The sequence below is a fragment of the Oryctolagus cuniculus genome, chromosome 5 (genome assembly GCF_964237555.1).
Source record: "Oryctolagus cuniculus chromosome 5, mOryCun1.1, whole genome shotgun sequence".
Lineage (NCBI taxonomy): Eukaryota > Metazoa > Chordata > Mammalia > Lagomorpha > Leporidae > Oryctolagus > Oryctolagus cuniculus.
This window is the reverse complement of record NC_091436.1, coordinates 21,619,044-21,641,906: the sequence shown is the minus strand read 5'-3', so window position 1 is coordinate 21,641,906 and position 22,863 is coordinate 21,619,044. Positions and strand designations below refer to the sequence as shown.

General features: G+C 36.3%; 1 protein-coding gene across 4 annotated transcripts in view; it reads left to right on the top strand.

Annotated features, from left to right (window-relative positions):
* The window catches only part of ADGB (androglobin), a 215,760-nt gene that overhangs the window by 7,460 nt on the left and 185,437 nt on the right, over positions 1-22,863 (top strand). For 3 of the 4 annotated variants that reach the window (XM_051855271.2, XM_008263621.4, XM_008263619.4), the window contains exons 2-3: positions 17,895-18,057; positions 19,237-19,329. In XM_051855271.2, the coding sequence (XP_051711231.2) occupies positions 17,895-18,057; positions 19,237-19,329 (256 nt within the window). The remainder of the gene's footprint in view (positions 1-17,894; positions 18,058-19,236; positions 19,330-22,863) is intronic. The other variant, XM_051855270.2, reaches the window with a different exon arrangement.

Sequence of the window (22,863 nt, the reverse complement as noted above, 5' to 3'; positions counted from 1 at the left end):
ACGTTTGCCCCTCTTTGGTCCGGATCTGGGCTTTGCACTGTAGCTAAAGAATGAGGTCAGGAGGAAAGCAGTTGGGGTTGTGTAAAAATCAATTAGTTTGGGCCTATGCAAGCACGAGCCTTTTATCTGTGCAGACCTGTTGTTTTTCTCGTGGAAAGTGGTTATGGATATGATCTCATGCATTCGCATGCATATATTGCACTTGTTCTTTATAACTGCCCATTTTCCTGCTAGACACAGTCATTCCTGGGAAAGCACAGAAGCTACAGATCCCAGACGTGTGTGTGCATTGGCCGAGGCAGATCAGCGGAAGCAGCCTCCATTCATTGCTCTCCCTATTCTTCTCTCCAAAGGTTCAGGTGCCTCCAAGGAAAATCAAGTCCTGAAGCTCAGCCTCACCTCTCTTGTCCTTTTCTGGAGTTCTCTGATCTCTCCTTTATGCCTCACGCATTGTTTGTTTTCTACCCCCACCCACACCCCAAATTAAGTGGTTCTCCAATGGTCTTACTTAGCTCACGTGTCTCCTTCCCTTTGATCATTTGAAACAATTATTCCTGATTTGAGACACTAAATTAACATCTCTGACTCTTACCATTCAACTAAACTCATGTCTGAGGCCACAAGCCCACTTTAATTTGATTTCCTACTCAAAAATAAATATGTCCAAAACAGAGGCCATCATTTCCTCTCACAAATGTGTACACTTCTATGTTGCTCATTTTGGAGAAATAATAATATTACAGGGAAATGATTTTCTTTTTTTAATATTTATTTATTTGAGAGGCAGCATTACAGATAAAGAGAGGGAGAGACAGAGAGAAAGGTCTTCCATCCACTGGTTCACTCCCCAGATGGCTACAATGGCTGGAGTTGAGCCAATCTGGAGCCAGGAGCCAGGAGCTTCATTTAGGTTTCCCAACCAGATGCAGGGGCCCAAGCACTTAAGCAATCTTACTCTGCTTTCCCAGGCCATTAGCAGGGAGCTGGATTGGAAGTGGAGCAGCCAGGACTTGAACTGGCAACCATTTGGGAAGCTGGCACCACAGGCAGAGGCTTAACCTACCATGCCACAGTGCCAGCCCCAGGGAAAATTATTTCTACCTTCTCTGTCACCTTACAGTCTCAAGATCAATAATCTTTTTCCTCTCGCTTTCCTTTGCCCATCGCATCCAATGGTTTCCTTGTTCTTTTAATTATCTGGTTTGGCTCTGCATTTTTATCCTGTCACCCATTCATTGTTGAGGGCCTTTTTAGTCCAGTTGGACCACTAAGAAAACCCTGCAATTTCCTTGTCTTGAGTTAAAGTTTTTCTTAGCCAGTTTACTATTAAGTGATGCTGTTATTACTCATTATATACAATTTTACTTGTAGGATGCTCCTGCTTCAAAAATTTTAAAAGAAAAAGGGAAGAGGAATAAGAGAGGAAGAGAGAAGCTAAGAAAGCTGTCAGCAGTGAGCTGGGCAACCAGCCTCAGCTCTCTCCTCCACACACATCAAATACTACCAGACAGCTTCCTGTCTGTCCACTTTCTGCCTCTACCCCTCTTTCCATACTCTCTCTGTTTAAAGATTTGTTTATTTATTTGAAATTCAGAGTTACAGAGAGACAGAAAAAGAGAGAGAGAGAGAGAGAGAGATCTTCCATCTGTTGATTCACTCCACAAATGGCCGCTACAACCCAAGCTAGTCCCATCTAACGCCAGGAGCTTCTTCCAGATCTTCCTGGGTGCAGGAGTCTTAGGACTTTGGCCATCATTTAGGGCATTCCCAGGTGCATTAGCAGGAAGCTGAATGGGAAGTGCAGTAGCTGGGACCTGAACCATATGGGATGTGGGCACTGCAGACAGCTGCTTTACCTGCTATCCTACAGCACTGGCCCCACTCTGTTTTGTTAATGGTGGCTTCCCAGCTAATCCTAATTGCATCCATATTTAAAGATCTTCTTGAATGGAACTTGACTTTCATAGTTAGAAGCAATTTCTCCCCCTCTTTTTTGCTAACAAAGCACTTTGTTACTACCCTCTTCAAGGTTGCCTTTGTATTTTAGTTATCATGTGTATTCATTCTTATTCATTTCAAATATTTGAAAATAGAAACTGGAACTTATTAATCTTATACATCAAAAACATTGCATAAGGAAAAATAAATAAAGATTGAACTTTTAAAATTAAATATATATTCAAATAATTTTAGTAAATCAAATGAGAGGAAGGTACACATGAAAATCTGGCTGTAGCTACTTTATTTTTTTTGAGATTTGCAATGTGTTACTTTACAAATTTGATTTTGTGAAGAGTATGACTCAGAATGCCCCTAACCCAAATTAAGTCACTTGTGTAAAGCTATTCATATTCTGATTCCTTCAGGGTATTGACTGACACTACTGAAGAAGGCATGCTGATTGCACATTTCATAAATAAACTGCCTCCCACTATGGGTAAAATAATGTCATTATTCTGAACAGCATGCCTTAACAAAACAGTGGCAAAATTCCAGACCCTCATTTTATTAAAATTGTAATATCCCTACAGTGAAACTGCTTCCATTAAATAATCTAGTTAAAGTGGATATAGGGACTCGTGTGTGTGTGTCTGTGTGTGTTTGTGTGTGTGTAAAACATATTCAGCTGTCTTTTCATTGCTTAAAATATCTAATGGCTTTGCACCTTTGTACTGGCTAAACCCTTCCTCGAAAACTTTTAGCTCTGGTGCATCTTTAAATTGTATTATATAATCTTGTTCATTTATTTTAGAATTAACAGAAATCATTTTATCTTTGTGAAGTATGTGGTGAATAAATGCTTTTAAGTTTGAAAGTTATTTTATTTATTAGTATTTCATTAGTAACAATATTATAAAGTATATTTTAAAGAATTCTGGGATAATTTAATTATATATAAATAATATATATATAATTCTGACTTTATTTCAGTCACCTATTATGGAGCATATTTAGTTAACCAAGAATAGCATATATGAAAGAATGTATAGATAAGATGACTTATTGTGTATGATTTGCCCATCAAATATGTAATAGAATGAACAGATAATATTGTTATTATGCAATAACATCTGGAATTTCCTTAATTTGCTTTTTCAAACTCTCAGGCTTATTCCTGCCTCTCCTTGATTCATTATTCTGCAGGTTTATTGATATAAAATTGACATACAATAAATTGCACTATTTAAAGGGTGCACCATGATGTGTTTTAACATACATGAAACCATCTCCACAATCAAAATAATGAAAACCACACTATTCAGAAGGATTCCTCCTGCCCCTGGTGACCCTTTCCTCTGTCCTTTGCTGATGCCAGTTCCCAGGCAACCAGTGTTCTATTTTCTGTCAGTTGTATATACAAGGAATCAAACCTAAATGCCTTTTTTTACAGCTTCTTTAACTCATAGTTATTTTGATATTCACAACCCATTGTTTAAATGTTCCACAATATATTTACCTATTCACATGATGATATGATGATGGACAATTAGGTTATTTCCTGCTTTCAATTATTGCAAAGCTCCTATCCACATTCATGTATGTATTTTATATGTACATGTGCTTTCATTCATTTTGGGCAAAATATCTCAGAGTTGAGTGACTATGTCACATAGATATATGGTTAAATTTTTAAGAAAGCTGCTGGATTATTTCTCAAAATGTAATATTTTTAGTTATGTGTTTGTCCCAGTTGCTTCACATTCTTGTCAACACCTGACATGGTTTGTCTTTTTAACTTAGCCATTGTAACAGGTGCACAGTAATAGTTGCATTTACTGAAAGACTATGTGGAACATCTATTCATGTGTTTACTTGTCTTCAGTATTAGTTTACATATTGCTGCATAACAAACTATTGGGAATTTATAGTGACCTAAAGCACCATTCCTTTATTATTTTACACTTCCATAGCTCTGTACTCCCATCGGGCTCAGATAGGTTCTCTTTTTAAGGCTTTACAAGGCCACTATCAACATGTCAGCTGGACTGGGCTTTTGCTGAGAGATTTGGGGGAAAATCCACTTGAAGTTTGTTAGATTTGCAGCATAGTCTGGCTCCTTGTTGTTGCCGGTCTAAACTTCCATTTTCTCTGCTTGCTGTCAGGAATCCTCAGTGTTTCCAGAAGTAGGCTGCATTTTTTTTCTCTCTCACATCCCACTCCATTTTCAAGGCAGCAATAGCATATTGAGTTCTTCTCATACCTCAGATCTCTCTGAATTTCATTTCTGGCTGCCTTTCTGCCAGTTTCAGAAATCTCCCAGCTTTTTAGTATACATAGAAACATAGAGGTAATCTCTGTGTCTTAAGGTCAGCTATCCTATATATCCTCTCATAATCATGGGTGTGATGTGTCCATAGCTTCCAGGGATTATAGTGGGCCATCTCTGCAGGTCAATTTTTGAAATTATGGTTATTTCATAATTCGTGTATATTCTTTTTTTAGATTATCTGGTCAAATCACTGGACAGCTGGTAATACAAATCATAACTGCAATGAGATATCATCTCAGTCAAGTTAGAATGACTATTATCAAAAAGACAAAATATGACAAATGCTGACAAGGATACAGAGAAAAAGGATCCCTTAAACACTGTTGGTAGTAATGCAAATTAGTACGACCATTATAGAGAACGGTATGGAAGTTCCTCCAAAAACTAAAACACGTCTATTATATGAGCTAGCTCTCCCACTCCTGGGTATATATCCAAAGGAAATAAAATCAGCATATGAAAGAGATATCTGCACTCTTATGTTCATTGCAGCACTATTCAAAATAACCAAGATTTGTAATCAACACAAGTGTTCATTGAGAGATGAATGGCTAAATGAAATGTAGTTTAATAGATAGATGATAGATATAGATATATTCAATAAAATATTATTCAGCCATAATAAAGAAGTAAATCTAGACATTTGCAGGAAAATAGACAGAACTGCAGATCATTGTTAATGAAACAAACCAGGAACCCAAAGGCAAATATTGCATTTTCTCTCTTGTGTGAAAGTTTGGCAAATAATGAATTTGAACTTTAATCATAATTACTAGGGTTGGGGGAAAAGGGTAAATGGAGGTTGATAAACAGGTTCCAGAATATAGTCTATTAGAAGTAACAAATTCTAGTATTCTAAAGCATAGTGAAGTGATAATTCACAATAATGTTATAAATTATAAAAAGCTAGAAGAAAGGGAATTGTAGGCTCCAAACAGGAGGAAAAAATGAGAAAATGGAAAGTCTTGTGGCCTGGTCTGGTTGTCTTATACTATAAATATATGTTCAAATATTTTACTATATCCCATAAAATATACAATTTCATGTGAATAGAAAATTTCTTTAAGTATCTGAACAAAGTTTTCCCATTTTTTTGTTGGGTTATAAGAGACAGAAGTCCTTTAAGAGGCATATACTTTGCAAATATTTTCTCTCTGTTTGTGGCTACTTTTTTCTTTGTATTAGCAATGTGCTTTGAAGAAGAAAAGTTTTAAATTTTTGATGATATCTAAGTCAATTTTTTATTTTATGGATTATGCCTTTGATGTGATATCTAAAATACCTTTGGTGTCTCTTTAATTCAAAAGACTTTCTTGTATGTTTCCCTTAAGGAGTTGCATGGTTTTAGGTTTTAGGTTTAAGTGTGCTTGAATTTATCTTTGTAAAGAATGCAAAGCATAGATCAAAGTTTACAGATGGGTATCCAGTTGTTCCTGCTGTATTTAGTGAAAAGGTTATTCTTTCTCTACTGAGTTGTGTTGTGGTTTGAGTGTCCTTATATGTTTGGGCAGCCTCTTTTTCAACACTGTATTCTGTTCCCGGGATCGTTGTCTGTCTGGATGCCCACCTCTGTGTCTTGATTAGGAAAGCTTTCCTGATGAGCTATGAACTCAGATATTGCCAGTTCTCCAATGTTTCTTGTTTTCAAAGTTGTTTTGCCTAGTCTAGATTCTTTGTGTTTCTATTTATTTAGAATAAGCTTGTCAATTAAAAAAAACCTGCAAAGATTTTGATTGGATTATCATGAATCTGTTGGTCAATTTTGTATGAATTTATGTCTTAACAATATTGAGTTCTCCAACACTACATGCATATGAAATCTTTTCGTATATTTAGGTCCTTTTTAATTTCATCTAAATTGTATGGTTTCAGAATACTGGCCTTGAAGATTGTGTATCACACATAACTGTAAAAGTCATTCATTCATTTTATTGGAAATAGTATCATTTTTGAGTTCTAATTCTCCTTGCCAGTTTGTAAAAGTTCAGCTTATTTTCTATATTATTTTTTATCTTGTGATCTTGATAAACTCACTTATTATAAATAGGATTTTTTGAAAAATATCAGATTTTCTATATAATCATGTCATCTGCATGTAAAAATAGTTTTACCTCTTCCTTCTAGTCTGACGTTGTTTCTTCTTTTTCTTGCCTGCAAGGATGGGCTACAACTTTCAGTAAAATGTTTAGTAGAAGTAAAAGTATATGTCCCTGTCATATTCTTAATCATAGGTATAAATCATTCAGTCATATATATCAATTAATTTGATATCAATTAAAAATAATTCTGCACTCCCAATTTCCCTTCTACTTATAACATAGTTTACAGTTAGTTCTTCCCTTACATTTGATCCATAATTTCTTTTCTCTCTGTTTGGAAGTTTTAACTTTTTATCTTTTGGATTATCCTTAATTTTCTATTTTTTATATAAATGTTCATCTTTAAATAATTTCCTACAAAGACCGTAGTTATTTAGTATCATTACTAAAGACAAAATTAGCCTATTAATGACTCTATGAAGTAGCTTACTTATCTCTTTTATTTTTACTTTCTGGAATTGCAGGTATAGCATTTAAAAGCACAAAGGTATTATTAACATTATATGTATTCATAAAATTTCCTGGCAGTTTTTTCTAAGTATTTGAATTCTTCCATCCCAGTCTCACCTGGGCTATAATGTTTCAGCCAAGAAGTTTGCCTCTGATGTCCTGGGGATTCCCTTATAAGTGACTTGATGTTTTACTATTGCTGCTGTTCTTTGTTTTCTTGACAATATGACTATAAAATGCCTTGGAGAAAATCTTTTTCTTCCTAGAATATATTAGGAGTCCTGGGCAGAGAACAGGGTTATTGGTTTTATCTCTGAAAGAGGGTCTTCCCCCAGTTGCTCATGTCTTTCTGCCTGGCATTGCTCCTTCAAATAAGAGGAACCCAACACTTTAGTTACTTTCTCCAGTGACTGATTTGGTTGATTCATGCTATTTTAGCATAATGTTGAGTGTCTTTGGCTACTGTAATTGCTGCCTGTCAACTAAAAACAGTTTATTGAATATGTCCATTCATGAGTGTCAAGTAAATCTCATCATTGGAATTGATGTAGTTTTATCCCTTTTGGAGAATCATCTGGAGCCAGATGGACTCTACTTGAGAAGAGACAAAGCAAACAACCGGGTTGAAGAGACGTGGTCTGAATATACAAAGAATTAGTCGCAAATAAATTAAGGGGATTATAGGGTCCAATATGGTATAATGTTCTTAGGATGAACAAGTTGTAAGGTTAACAGAGATGCCAATAGTTTTCCCTAGCAATGATGGTATGGGTAATTGGTTCATGTAGGGACAGGAAAAAAGTGTTGTCAAAGTATACTGAAACATTATGTCAATTACAAATGTCCCTCCCCCACCCCACCCCCAGAGATTGACAGATGCCTTGTAATAATCAAAATCTGTCACATTATTGCCTTCAGGTTAACAGTCAGGGACTCCCAAGGAGTTGTGCCGAAGAAAAGTAAAGGGTATATTATTTTATTTGGGGGTATCTCCGGAGGTGAAGAAACCTCATTCCTTCTAGAAATTTTTATAAGCATGAAGCTCCATAAAAGCATATTTGGAATGAGTATAAATAATTAAATTGTAGCCTTTTTTCCCCTGTGCTTCTTCAGGGGTTGACATTTTGGCTGTTGGTACTGATTTCTGACCCAATCCAAGGGAGCATGGATTCAAGGGGTATAGAGCAGCCCAGTGGCCCATCTGCTTACACTGAAAGTAGGGAGATGTAGGGTTGGGGAACTGCTCCTTATTAAGATATTCTGTTGCCCGTTGGCAAATTTGGCAGCAGATGTCACAGTTAGTAACTTTTGCTTGCCTGGAGTGAGTTAGAGGCTTGGCATCATAAACTCTTGGTGGTCTTCCAAGGCTTTGGTACTGAGGGAGAATGTCTCCTTTCATCAGCTACTACAGCAAGGTGCTACTCATGTCCTGTTGGGGTTCCATGAGTTTACCAGTGGTGGGAGTATCTGTGAGTCTATCTTGGTGTCAGATGTTCCCAGAAGTATGACTGATTTGCTAAACTGAGATAGGGAAGAGGCAGAGGATAGAAGCAAGATATGGGTCTTAAAAGCCATCTCAGACAGAGGGAAGTTTGGAAAATGTTTGCCCTGAGGGAAGCTGTCAACACTTCTACTGTTAGTGGCTCCAGAGAGGGAATTTTAATCAGGGAAGAGAGGGGGACAGAGTAATCTAATGTTTGGCCAAGGGAACCAGACAGGTGAAGATGTGGATTTGAGAGAATTTTATCTACTCCATTTGGTAGGAAGGAGTGCGGAGAAGATCTGTAAGAGGGGGCCCTTCCACAAGGAATGGCAACAAACTTGTGAAGGAGGTTGGGAGTTGGAATGACTTAGAAAATAATCACCAGATCAAATGTCTGGCAATAATAATAGATAGAATTAAAAAGGAGAGAATATTCCAACATGGGAGCAGTCCACACAACAGACTCACAGGATGACAATTGCTTTAAATAGCACTCTGGCATAAGAATCAGCCCTTAAGGCATTCTGGTCTTGCTGAAAAGTCCATGAATACATTTCAGGCATGGAAAGCCAAGACACTCTGGCAAAAAAATGTCCTGCATGAAGGATCTCTGTGAGTGAGACCCCAGAGGAGAGAAGGGACCATTGAAGAAGGATGTATTTTTCTTTGAAGGGAGGAAAGAACTGCTTATGGCCTTGTCTAAATACTGATGGAGATTGTAGATTTGAAAGGCTTCCATAGACTTGGCAGCTCATGTCAAGAACATGGGGTGATCACTGACATCATACATAATAGTGTTAATTGTTAAATTAACAACAGGAGTAACTATGCACTTACTTCCCATGCAGGACCTCTGTCCTCAATGAGTTGTATTATGAGAATTAACTGTAAAACCTGTTCTCAAGCAGTTTTTCTCTCTCTGTGTGTGTGTGCACCCAAATTGTTGCAAAATTTACTTAGTATAGAGTTGGTCTTCTGTGTATATAAAGTTTATTGAAAATTAATCTCAATGGAGAATGAGACTGGGTGGGGTCAGAATAGGGTGGGAGAGCAGGTATGATGAGAAGAATCACTGTATTCCTAAAATTGTGCTTATGAAATTTGTACTCCTTAAATAAAAGGTTTCTTTGGGAAAATAAAAAAAAAAAAAAAAAAAAAAACAACAACAACAAAAAAAAACACCAGGACAAACTTTTGACGAGATCGTGTGCGTTCAGGATGGTATGGCCATAGACTAGGACAACCCTTTGAAACAGAATCCTATGCAGAGAAAACACAGAGGTAGATGCCTCCTGCTGGACGGGGACATCTCATTGACCCTGGCTATGACTGTCAGTCTGTGAGAAGTTTGGGGTATTCCACAATCCTAGCTGTAGAGATGCAGTGAGTAGTAGAGCCTCAGGAATGAGAAGGTAATCTGTTATGCAAATGTTTGTCCATGTTATTCTGAGGATTGTAGGTGGCCTTGTCTGGAGAAATTTGATGTTGAAGGAGCTACATTACCATTTGTAAATGTGAGTTGTATTCTGGAAGAGAGAAACCAAATTAGTGTTTGCGAAAGAATTAGGGTGATCAGAGATCAATTAGAGGAATCACTAGGGCCAAGAGAAAAATAATGAGGTTAAGGTTAATAATAAGGTTAAATAATAAGGTTAAATAATGAGGTTAAAAATAATGAGGTTAACCACCCAGGAAACTGAGAATCCAAGTCTAGGGTGTTTAATTTCCTTCTAACTTCAGCCAACCTAACCTCACACATTAAACTTCCAAAAACCTACAACATTCTTATATTTCCTCAGTTATTTGTCATGTCTTTTCCTTTCAAATCTAGAGTATTCCAGTCACTTTACTTTAGGACAAATATTTGATTTTCATACAATGCATCTTTCTTTTGAAGTGTGGGCCATCTCTAGTGGGTGTACTACTAGCACAATCTTTTGTAACAATGACTATAAGCAATCATTCATCTCTTCCTTTCTATCCTCTCAGCTTTATCTATTTTTTATTCAGGTTGACACCAGTGACTCAATCTTGAGTTTTATTCCATTCTCATGGCCAGAATTTCTTGAACACATTGCCAATCAATCATCCTGTAACTAACTTCTGCTTGTTCCTCATTGCCAGGTTGGATTTGACCTGGTTCTTAATGCAGTCCAGCATCTACAGGGAAATATCCGATGGCCAGGAGTCAGTGTCAAACACACTTTCAGCCACATTGGAGCAACAAAGAGGCTTTAGAAGGAATGGTTCTTAGACTAATTTTACCAGAAGTCCATTGTTAAACTTAGTTTAGCTGTTCTATCGCACAAGTTATCATCCCCAAATGCAAGGCTAGCATTAACTTGCTTGAAATTACCCTTCTGTAGAATCTGACAGGCAGTAGGCTCAAACTTCAAAGAGAAAGATATATAGCAAAACCCACAAGAACATGAAAGCTAGCAAACTGAAAAACAGTCAACAGTTATACTTTAAAGTCAGATGTATTTATTTTGGTGATTAACTGAATTAATTAATAATAATGAAATTTGCTTTACTACATAATCTCAGAGTTGAAAAACTCTTTAGATTAAAAAGCCAATCCAAATCAGGCTTATGTATTTTTTAATGTTAGTTCTTAATCTTTTGAAATTTTAAGGCTTACTTAGAAGTGGCAGCTCCATTTATTCACTGCAAAGTTGGGGATTCTTGAAGTCAGGAGTCATGTGCATGATTTTTGGCTATGCTAATGTTTCTAACTATATCCTGTTATGAAGAGAGCTGATTCTTATTGAATTCTTGCAAACAATCACATAGCCATCAGAAGCCAAAAATCCTCATAAGTTTTTGAATTTTAGAGGAATTAAGTAGGATGGAAAAGGTAAACACATATCTCTTTACAAAACAGTACCAAAGTCCTGTAAACAGTTGAAATCACAGCAAAAAGCTTTCCTGAATTTAGAAGATGAAACATTCCAATGCAGAACCTCCAGTCCTTAAATAATTAAGACATAGAAATCCACAAACCTCACTAATTCATTCAGCCTCATGTAACTAACTCTTGTTTGTCATAGGAAATGACCATGTGATGCCAGTGTCATGGGCAGTTAGAAGAATTCACCAGCAGTAGAACACAGACAAGAGTGGAGTTAGATTTATTGAAATACGATGCAAGGCAGCAATGGGTGAGCAGGTCAGGTGGAAGCTGACAACTCTATTTTGCTGCAAGGGAGCGGCAGGCAAACAGGCCAGCTGGAAGCTGAGTGCTGTTGCAACATGTATTGTAGTCTGGTGGGATATATCTATTTTTGAATGCAGAGATATAGGGCAGAATGCCACTGACTAGCAGTTTTCCCCATCAGTAGTGATTTCTTTAAGATTGGAATTTTTACTAGGGTCTTCCTTATTGCCAAGGGCACAGGTGACATCCACATTGTTTGATCTCTATTTGCCATTTTGTGGATTTTTCAGTTCTTTTTCCTCAGAGTACTGGAAATTCTTGTCTTGTCCATTCATCTTAAAGCAGTCAGAAGCTTGTATTCAAGTTCCAGATAATAATCAGACCGTGGATGGCAAAAGACTTGAAATAGACATCGTCAAAATTATACAGCTCAGCAACTGACAAGGAGAGCCAGTTATGTTCATTGCATACAGTATTTTAGAAAGCATCTCAAGGGTTTTATAAAACTCTGTCCCTGTTTGGCCCCTGGGAAGGGCGTAAGAGTACAAGAAAGATAAGAGTGAAGAGATCAGAGACTCATGGGCTGGCTTTCTGTGCTGGAAAAAAGGATTGGGCAATGCAAGGGGTACAGAGAAAGCAGTAAGGGGCAGAGGATGTGCTCCCGTGTCTAAGAGCTCCAGTGTGTTACCTGACACAATCAAGATACTACAGGCTCAGCCATGAGATGGAAAATACTGGAGCTATCATCCTCTGGGCTCTTTTTCAAGATGACAATCTTAACCCTTTAAGACTTACCTTTCCCAAGCAGGCAGAAATGAACAAAAATTTCCTTAAAGCTTCCACAGAAGAGATCAAGCTGAAGGACCATGTCGTAGCTTAGAGTTTTGCTGAAGGGCCAGGACTCCCATTCTGGAAATCAGTGTTGGAGCTGCCCAGAGGAAAAGCAGAAGCTTCTATTTCAGTGTCTGTGGATATGCACCCTAGAAGCATCAAGTCATTCATCCCAGGATGATTCCAAATGCAGTGGTCAGCAAGAAAGGACCGTAGGCTTTTGATCTGTTTGAAGGACAAAGGGAGCCCACTGAGGTGGAACTGAGTGAGTCTCACCCCTAAGGGCCATGGGTATTGAGCATCCACAAATGGGTTATAGACGGTGAGAGAGAGACAGAGAGAAAGGTCTTCCCTACATCAGTTCACTCCCCTAATGGCCGCTATGGCCAGTGCTGTGCTGATCCGAAGCCAGGAGCCTGGTGCTTCCTCCCAGTCTCCCATGCAGGTGCAGGGACCCAAGCACTTGGGCCATTCTCCGTTGCCCTCCCAGGCCACAGCAGAGAGGGGGACTGGAAGAAGAGCAACCGGGACTGGAACCTGGGGTGCCAGCGCTGCTGGCGGAGGATTAGCCAAGTGAGCCACGGTGCTGGCCCTGCAATTGTAATTTTTAGTTCAACTTTTGCAGATATTTTAAATATATGCACACTGTTCTGTGCTTTGGATTTTGGACACCCTTCCAGGATGATCAGGTCCCTACTCATTGCTGAAATGGAGTTGGTATGACATCTTCAAGAGGGTTACAATATTAAATACTTGCTTTTCAGTTGGCAAACAGTTTCTATTTGGGGCTCCTTAAAGTATGTTCTTCTATTGAACTCAGCTCCCTCTCTGAGAACTCCAGGGCCTTTCCATAATTCAGCTATTAGTTAATGGACCAGAAGTGGGCCTCCAGCACTCTGATCCAATACAAGCTCAGTCTTTTTTTCATTAGTGGGTACATTTACCATAAGCATTTTAAAAACAATTGTATTACTGCTTCATAGAAGTGCTGTCCCTGATGCCACATGCGTTGTGATAGACAACCTCATATCCATTTTTACTGGTTTGCACAGCTTGTCTGTTTCCTAGTAGAATCATAGCAACACTAGAACTTATGAATAACTCTAGCCACTTGCTCCTTGGAGAAGCCTCTTTCTGGTCATATGAATTTAACGGGGTACTTAAATCTTCTTAATCAGGATAGACTTAAAGACCTTTAATTCTGACCTTTCATCATTTTCTATTTCCCTATACCTACATGTTAATTACACTGTGTCAGCCTGTTATCCACCACCACAGGTTCTATGTGTGATTCATTTGCTAATGTTTTTAATGGTTTTCAGTTATTATCATTTGCTTCTTCCCTCCAAACATTGCATTCCTTTGGATTATCCCATAGTGGTCATTTGTATTACATAGATTTTATATTATAAAGACACCCCCAAAAAAACTTTCAATAAATTTTTTAAAAAAATAAGCCTTGCCAATATGTATTTTATTTATCTTTGAAATCTCATGCCCATCTTGTAATTTTTAAAATTTCTATTTATGTTTTTATTTGTTTTTATTTATTTGGAAGGCAGACAGATACATACATACACACACACACACTCACACGGGGAGAGAGAGAGAGAGAGAGAGAAGGCGAGAGAGAGAGAGAATACCATCCACTGATTCAGGTCTCAAATGCTCATATTGGCTAAGGTCAAAGACAGGAGCCAGAAAGTCAATCCAGGTTATGTGGCAGGAACCCAACTACTTGAGCCATCATCACTACATCTCAGGGTCTCCATTAGCAGAAGGAACTAGAAGCAGAGCTAGACCCCATACCCATATAACTCTGATATGTGATAACTCTCTAAATAACTGATCTTTCAATAGTGTATGTTTGAATTTTCTAAAAATTAGCAAGATTTTTCTCCAGGATTACTGGAGCCTAAAACCTCTCTATTTTTTTTGCTATAAAATTATCAACAGAGAAATGATGAGCCCAGAAATCATGTATTTTGATACTTCAAGGATCGCTATTATGCTGTGAGCATGAGCTGCATCTGCCAGTAGACTCTGAAGACAGAATTTCAACAACAGCATCTACATGACCATTGAAGTTTACAGTATATATTTGACACTGAGCTGCATTTGTGCATTGTTTATATTGTATTACAGCACTAAGCTTGATCTATTGGGCTAGTAAAAGACATTTTAATGAGAATCTTTTTGAGAAATCTTCAGTATAGAAGGAAATATATTTGATGTGTTCCAAGGAAAGTAGGCCAATTAGTGATAAAGCTTAACAGCTTAAGGGAAGGAGCTGGAACATTTACTTACACTTGACAGAATGAGGAGGGAAGCAAAACATAATTTAGTAGAGCCCCATATTTTTAAGTAATTAGATATTCCTTTAAAAATATGTTTTAAGATTTTGAGCTTCCCAGATGAGGTCATTTTATTATGATTTTGATGGCTACCAAATCACCCACTTCTTGTTTATCTATACCAATACTCTTTATCTTATCTTATACCAACACTTGTTTATCTTATACCAATACTCAATAAAAAGATACTATAAGATGATATTTCATCCATTAATTTTTTCTATAAGTATTGTGAAGAAGTTCATTTTTTTCCTTAAACTATATGCTACTTAAGAACACTCCTTAATAATGTATGTAGTCTCAGACATGGTAGATCGATTTTGAAAAAATAAAATATAACTCTTAGAAATAATTCCTACATAAAGAATAAATGTCTTCAAGATCCTGAAAAAGAGAGGGAATTGAAGATCAGACCATCATGTCTCTGGGGAAGTCTTATCAGTCTTTTGAAAATAGATCTTTTGTTTCAACATATGTAGGAAAAGATCTTGAACCCAAATGAAGAAAGGGAATTTTCCAACCTTACATAAAGGCATAGCTTTCCAAGGCTTTAATTAATTTTTAAAGTGAGCATGAAAATTCACTTTAGTATAGGGAAATTATAGGAAAGCTAGCTTTTCTCTCACTAATATCAAGGCAGATAAAAGATTTTCCCTTAAAAATGAAAACTCTGACAAAGATTTTCATAGGTTTGAAATCTGATTTTACTGTACTATGGGTTCCTGGATGGTTTGTTCATTTGGAGTTTCTGACAAAAGAAAGTTCAATATTATTTTGAAAGCACATTCTTTCCACATAGTCTTGTCTCAGGGAAAGAGGACTAGAGTAGAAGACCTTTAGAAACTTGAGCTCATAATAAAAGGGTATGCAAAGGACAGACAGAGTTCACAACAAACAAAGATAAAGTGTTAGTAATTTAAGGAAAAGAAAAATAATCCCAGATTGTTATAGTATGGGCATGCTTATAATGATTGAAGGTCTAAGAAAACAAATCCAAATCCTAAGAAAATAACTACACTCATTTTACCAGTCAATGCTAATAGTCAATACCAGCTAAAATGTCCATAACTTAATAGAATAAAGTGTATTTCTCAGTCATACCAGGGTCTGAACACATGTATAGCTGTGGCTTTTCCTGTGCTGAATAAGGGTTCTTAGCTCCTTCCATCCTGTGGTATCTCCATTTTCTAAGGCACGCTCAGTGGATTCAGCCATGAATCAAGCAGAAAGAGAGTGGGAAGTATTTCAGAGAATGTTTTCTGAGCCTGACTGTGGGAATACAGCGTATCTACCCATATTCTATTGCCCAAGACATCATCACACACAATAGCCAAATGTTAAAAAGGTGGAGAGAAATGGGATTTATGAGTAGCTGACTAATCTCTACCTACATAGCACAATTTGAGTAGTTCAAATTAAAAATTATAGAAATGTTAAAGACATTCATGTGTTTATTTCATATAAATTGATGATAGATTTCCTAATTGTGCAGATATCATTCCAGATACTGGAGATGGGAGAAATGAATAAAACATCCAATGCTTATAAATCTTAGCTATGGAGATGCACAATGAGCACATAAAAGATTAACGAGACAATTGTTTGGTGCTATAAAAAAAAGCAATGTGAAGATACACAGGGTAGAACATTGCTGGGGTAGATAGGCTATTCAGCAAAGTCCTTCAACCCACATTCATCCCAGGAGTTGACATTTGAAGGAGATGTTCAGCTTTTTGTTCTGAATTCATAATTTAGTTGTTCTTACTTTATCTTTCTTGATTTGTTAACAGCATTTGCTTCTGCTATACATTCTTTCAGCTTTGAAAAAAGTTGCTTCACCTGTTTTCCAAGATGCTACCTTCTCCTATTTTTCCACCTTGCTCTATTAGTTTCCTATTGCTGCTGTAATAAAAATTGCTGCAAGTTTAGTGTCTAAACTACATGAATTTATTGTCCTGGAATTTTGAAAGTCACAAATCTAAAATTGGTCTTCCGGAGCTAATACCAATGTCCCAGCAGGGCTGCATTCCTTCCTGGGGGCTTCAGTCCCCTATGCAGTCTTCACATCTCCTGAAAACTCTCTGAAGTCCTCTCCTTGTACCTCTCCCTCCCTTCATTGAGCTGCAACACACTGACATCCATATTATTCTTAAAATAATCCAGATGCTCTGTGTCTGAAATACTCTCCCTCTCTATTTATACTTTCTGTCTCCTGCTTCTCGGTCACCTTCCTGTGAGTATCCACATACCTGAACCCACACTTTCCTTTAGTATTTTTTAGAAAGTTACCTTATTGTAGTCATTTTTCTTAACCTCTGTTTTAAAAATTGTTGATTCTGACATTTCAGTTTCCCTCTCCTGCTTTATATTTTCCCTCAACATTTTTCACTTTTGAATATGTTATTTAGTTTACTTAATTCGTGCTATTTCTTAATAATAAGTAGACTTAACAACAACCTAACAATGTCTGAGCCCCAGACATTTCTGCCTATTCCTCTGGATCACTCACTGATCCACTCTGAAGACAATGAAATATTATGTGATCACTAAGTTTAGTATTTAGATCAATATTTATGGACATGGGAAATATTGCTGATGTGATGATAGGTGATAAAAGGAGCCTATAAAATAATATGCAGAATGATTTTGTTTTAATGGAAATGTATGTTGTATAGATTGGTCTGAGAGCACATATAGTTGTTGATAATGTAGATTGAAGTATGGTAAATATGTTTTCCTTATTTACCTGGTTTATAGTTTATATTTGTCTTGAAAAATGATCACATAGTACTTTTACCCTGGAAAATATTAAAATCATACCTGTATTGATACTTTAAAAGCAATTACTATTAAAAATGTAAAAAGTTTTGCTGAACTATGAATTGCATTCAAATATTCTTATTTTTTCATTATAATAGGTAACAATCTATAGTCTGTGTCTATGCTTTATTATTCTGCAAAAATAAGTAGAAACTACTGCTCAGAAATTATTTATGGGATAATCTTAGGGATTATTTCATTATCTAAGGCCCTATCATCTGGAAACTGGGAACAGGTATGACTGTGTTGAAGAATGTATTGAAGATGACTGCTGACAAGATAATTAAATATATGTCATACAATTAATCCGATATTTTACCTCAGAGATTTTAATTAAAGCCATCTCTCTCTCTCTGCCACTCTCCTCCTCTCTTCATCTCCCTCCTCCTTGTTTCCCCTCCCTCCTGCCCCTCTGTCCCCTCATGTCTAGCCTGTACCCTTTTGGTAGCAGTGTACAGTCTGGTTCTACTGAACAAAAGAAGGGGAAGTTTCCCATTTGGCCAGAGTGGAATGAAGCTGACATCAACGCAGAAAAGTGGGACACAGGCAAAGGTGGAAAAGAAAAGGACAAAACAGGAAAAAGCCCAATATTTGTAAGTAGACTTAAATAGGATTAGATCTCATTTTGGTTTTTAATTTTATAATGCAGTAAGATGTGTTCATTTGTACTCATTCTTCCCACACTCTCATTCAGAAGGAGATCCAGCTTTGTCTACCTCACTTCTCCTACCCCCCCCCCCCCCCCCCCCCGCCCCGGGCCTCCTTACCTTTCTAAGCCTTAGTCCTGAGCATTGGTGAATTGCAGTTGAATAACTGGTAGGAAACTGGATGAAAGTGTCACATGGAAAGTAGAAATTAAAAGCTAGAGCATATTAGGCTGTAGGTTTTGGACAGAATGGGGGAATCATGCATTTACAGAGGGTGGTTTAAAAAATGAGTTGTCAGTGAACTTAGGAGCTGTTTCCTGATTTTTGGAAGATTAGGCTGTGGATAAGAATTAGAACTCACTTGATATCCTGGTAAAATATGTAGATAAAGATCTTAGTTGCTCAAGTGAACATGAAGTGTCCCTGAGACTGGGACTATGTCAAGATTTCACTGTTTCCATTGAAATAATTTAGTTTTATTTGCCTATTTAAAATTTTCTACTTTATTTATAAATAATTCTTTGTTGTGGCTATGGATGTGGGTTACATTTAAGGTATAACCTATTTATTTGATGCAGCAATTCACTCGAAACACTATAGTTTTCAAGGTGTTACCACTGGAAAAACTGGAAAATGGGAACACAGGAACCATATATTATTTCATATAACTGCTCAGGAGTTTTTGTAGTAATTATATCTAAACATTAAGATTCATTTTAAAAATAATAAATGAAATACAAAGCTTCAAGTTTTATTTACATATAATCCTATTTATAATTTTAATTCTTGAAAATGAAGTAAATGCTTTGTAATCTTCTCAACTCAGATAAAAAAAAAAAATTCACACCACACCTAATTTATATTCCAAAGGACTCATTTTTGTTTGGAATGTTTCCTCTTCAATCTAAATGCTACTCAACAATCAAGGTTCTGTTAATTATATACACAGCACTGTTAAATTCAATATTCTCCAAATACTCCATAAATTAGCTCTGAGGACAAACACAAGTGCTCTTTAAAGTCTTATAGATTGATCAAATCCATGTACTTACAAATTTATATAAAATTTAGTTGTTTTTACTTTAATAAAACCATATAAAAAGCTGAATTTATTTTTTTCCATAGCATTTTTTTGAAGACCCTGAGGGAAAAATTGAATTGCCAGCGTCATTGAAAATTTATTCCTGGAAACGTCCACAGGATTTAATTATTAATCGGGTAAGTAATATTGTTACTTTTTAAAAAAATGCTTACTAATTATGGGATTTAATATCCTAGTGATAAAAATTTGCATTTTTGAAATGATTTAGGGTAATTTTTTCTTGCAGTATTCAATAGGAAAAAGTGATTGTTTTTGACATTTAAATCTGAAATATATGTTTATTAGCATAGCATAATAATTTAACACTCTGGTTTCTAGGACATTATGAATTTTTGTTTAGAGGTCTGAGTTTTTTTCTTCACTTTAAAATGTCGAATTATAGCTTGACATGCTGTATGAGGCTACTACTTAATCTGAATAACAGACATTCTCCTTCCTGCTTCTTAGCATGAACTTACCTGGTGTGAAGGTCTACTTTCTTTGGTGTTTATTATGAATAACTTTCCAGATCAATAGATTTGCACTTAATTTCTCTATTCCAGGTATTCCTGAAGAAATTTCTAAAGGCCACTTTCATTTCTAGACCACAATTGCACCCATATGAATCAATTGACTGGGACCTCATCTAAAAACTTAGACAGTGTTTATATATATTGAAATTTTAGATTCAATTATCTATCTTCTTACCAATTAGGACAGTTTGAGTATATTTGATGTTTCCAAGGATTTAATATCATTAATACCCATGTCCCTTTTTGAATCTCCTACTATTTTCATTTAATTCTTAGGAAAAAGCAGTAAGCTGAATTGTAAGTATTTAGTACTAGTTAAATGGTTGTAAAAGGGTTGATTCTTCTGTACATTTGTGGAATATATTGAAATTGTTTCTAAACAAAGTGCTTTAATTCCTAAAGATTTTAACCTTCATCAGCACTGCCACTAATAAAAAAAAATTATCCACCATACTAGTTGAGAAAGTTGTATAACTCTAACTTCTAAAAGATTTACTAAGATGAAAAAATAGGAAGATATGCCCGATCATCAGAATATTTCAGAAATGCTGACTTATATGACATTTTGCATTTATTTACTCATTTATTATTTTTAAAATTTTATTTGAGAAGGAGAGAGTGTGCACTGCCATCCACTGGTTTACTCTCTCAAATCCCCACAGTGGCTGGACTGAATTCAGGAAACGAACTCACTCCAGGTCTCCCATGTAAGTGGCAGGAATTCAATTACTTGAGCTGTAAGCACAGGCACCCAGGGTCTGCGTTAGAAGAAAGCTGGAGTTATGACTCAGAGCCAAGAATCAATCTTAGGCACTTTGATGCAATATGTAAGCTTCTTAAGTAGTGTCTTAACTGCTAGGCTAAACACCTGCTCACTATAAGATATTTCAAATGAAATATTCATGAACCATATTTTAAGTTACTTACAGTATAAGATAACAGTAATATGAAGAATATAAATTCTGTAATGTTAACATAATATACATAATATTGTATTACTAATAATGATTTTTGCTCAATATAAGTACATAATTTACATTTCATGCAATTTCTGTAAGGTAAGATTGCTGCAAATTTGAATCAGTAGAAAATTTTATGAACCATCTCTGTTTCTTTTTAGTAATCTTAGTTCTGAGGGAGACATTTGTACTAAAAGTAAATCTACTCATTGCTGTTGGTTACACTCACACCTACATTTGTCACAAAGCTGCCATCTACCTCCACCTCTCCACTGCCCCCATCACTGACTCCTCTTGACTCATCGGGTTGGCAATGGACCAGAACAGCCAGAACTGAAAGTCTGGCTAAATAGAGAAGTCTAGAGTAGTGTTTTTCATGTTTTAACGTCTAGGTTAACAGTGATGACTACCTTTTACATTGAGACTCATGAAATATAGACATATATAAAGCTGAAACAAAAATTCACAGTTCAACCATAACCTTCCCATGAGGGATTTATTCTGTTCTATCTCATCTCTCTTACTACTCCTTATACTAGGTTGATTGATTGATGAGTAGATAGATGAGAGTTTTAGTGACCTCTGAAATCAGTGGTCCTAGCCCACTAAACTTTATTTCATTAGTCAAAAATAATTGTGGTCCATAATTCCAGAAACTCAGTCAAGCTAGAACATATCCCAGAACTCTAAGTGAAAGACAAAAATCAAAGACCATGGTTTAAGTCAGAAAGAAGCTAGGATAAAGAACTTAAAATCCTGGATTTAATATATGACAGTCTACATGGGCTATTCCAACCAAGTAGATTGACAAGCTGTGAGCACACAGAGATCAATCAGATCTGTTTGCTGTTTTTTCCTGAGAACTAGACATAGTGGCTAGACCCTTAAGCATTGATTGTACTTAACAACTGTACAATGTCTGTGGATTTATTCTGCCCCAGACACAAATATGTGAAATATAGATAATTAAATGCCATTGTAGGGGCTGGTGGTATGGCTCACTTGGTTAATCCTCCACCTGCGGTGCCAGCATCCCATATGGGCGCCGGGTTCTAGTCCCGGTTGCTCCTCTTTCTGGTCCAGCTCTCGGTTGTGGCCTGGGAAGGCAGTGGAGGATGGCCCAAGTGCTTGGACCCTGCACCCGCATGGGAGACCAGTAGGAAACACTTGGCTCCTGGCTTCAGATCAGTGTAGTTCTGGCTGTAGCAGCCATTTGGGGGGTGAACCAATGGAAGGAAGACCTTTCTCTCTGTCTCTCTCTCTCACTGTCTGTCAAAAAATAAAAAAAAAATGTCATCCTAGAGACTGCTGCCTTAGGACTTTTAGTCTACTACAAACTCTTTTCTTTCTTTCTGTTAGCAGGTGACCAGGCTAATGCTTCAAACATTAGGCATCCAGTATCTAAACTATAGTCAATTTTACTTCCCCATTAGTACTTATAAAATGTTTTGGGCATTTTAGAAACATTCTATCATAGTTAGTTTTACCAGAATAACCTACTTTTATAATTTTTTATGAGAACAATAAATTCAGGCCTTCAAGGTAGTTTTAGGAAAATTTTTCTCAAATATAAAATAACTATTATTGAACTTTCATGGTTCTATTTGTATACATAATTGAGAATTATCTTCTATATAAATTTAATTGTCTATTCAAACTCACTTTCATGTTTTTTAAGTCAAATATTTAAATGATATGCATCATAGTTCATTAAATATGTATGTCACATTTTTCCTACTATATTTATTCTACCATTTAGATAATTTAAATAATGACCAACAAATTAACTTTAGAACGGTATTTTTAGGAACAGAATTTTAAGTTGTATAAGAGTTTTAAAAGCTGTCATAACTAATATTTTTCATCCGAGATGAAGATATCTTTCTTGCAGCTACCAGATGTTAACTAAGCTTCAGGTTTAACTTGTGTGGCTAATTTACATTTCAAATCACTTTTTAAACTCAGGTTTTATCCATGTGCATGCTAAATTTATCTGCATTATATATATATATAAATATTGTTTTTGTATTTAAAAACTTTATTTTAATGGAATTATATTAAAATTCATTTAAAGCTCTAAGGATTGTCTTAAGGAACAATGTGCTTTTTAAAAATTTATTCTCGGCTTGCGCCACAGCTCAATAGGCTACTCCTCCGCCTTGCGGCGCTGGCACACCGG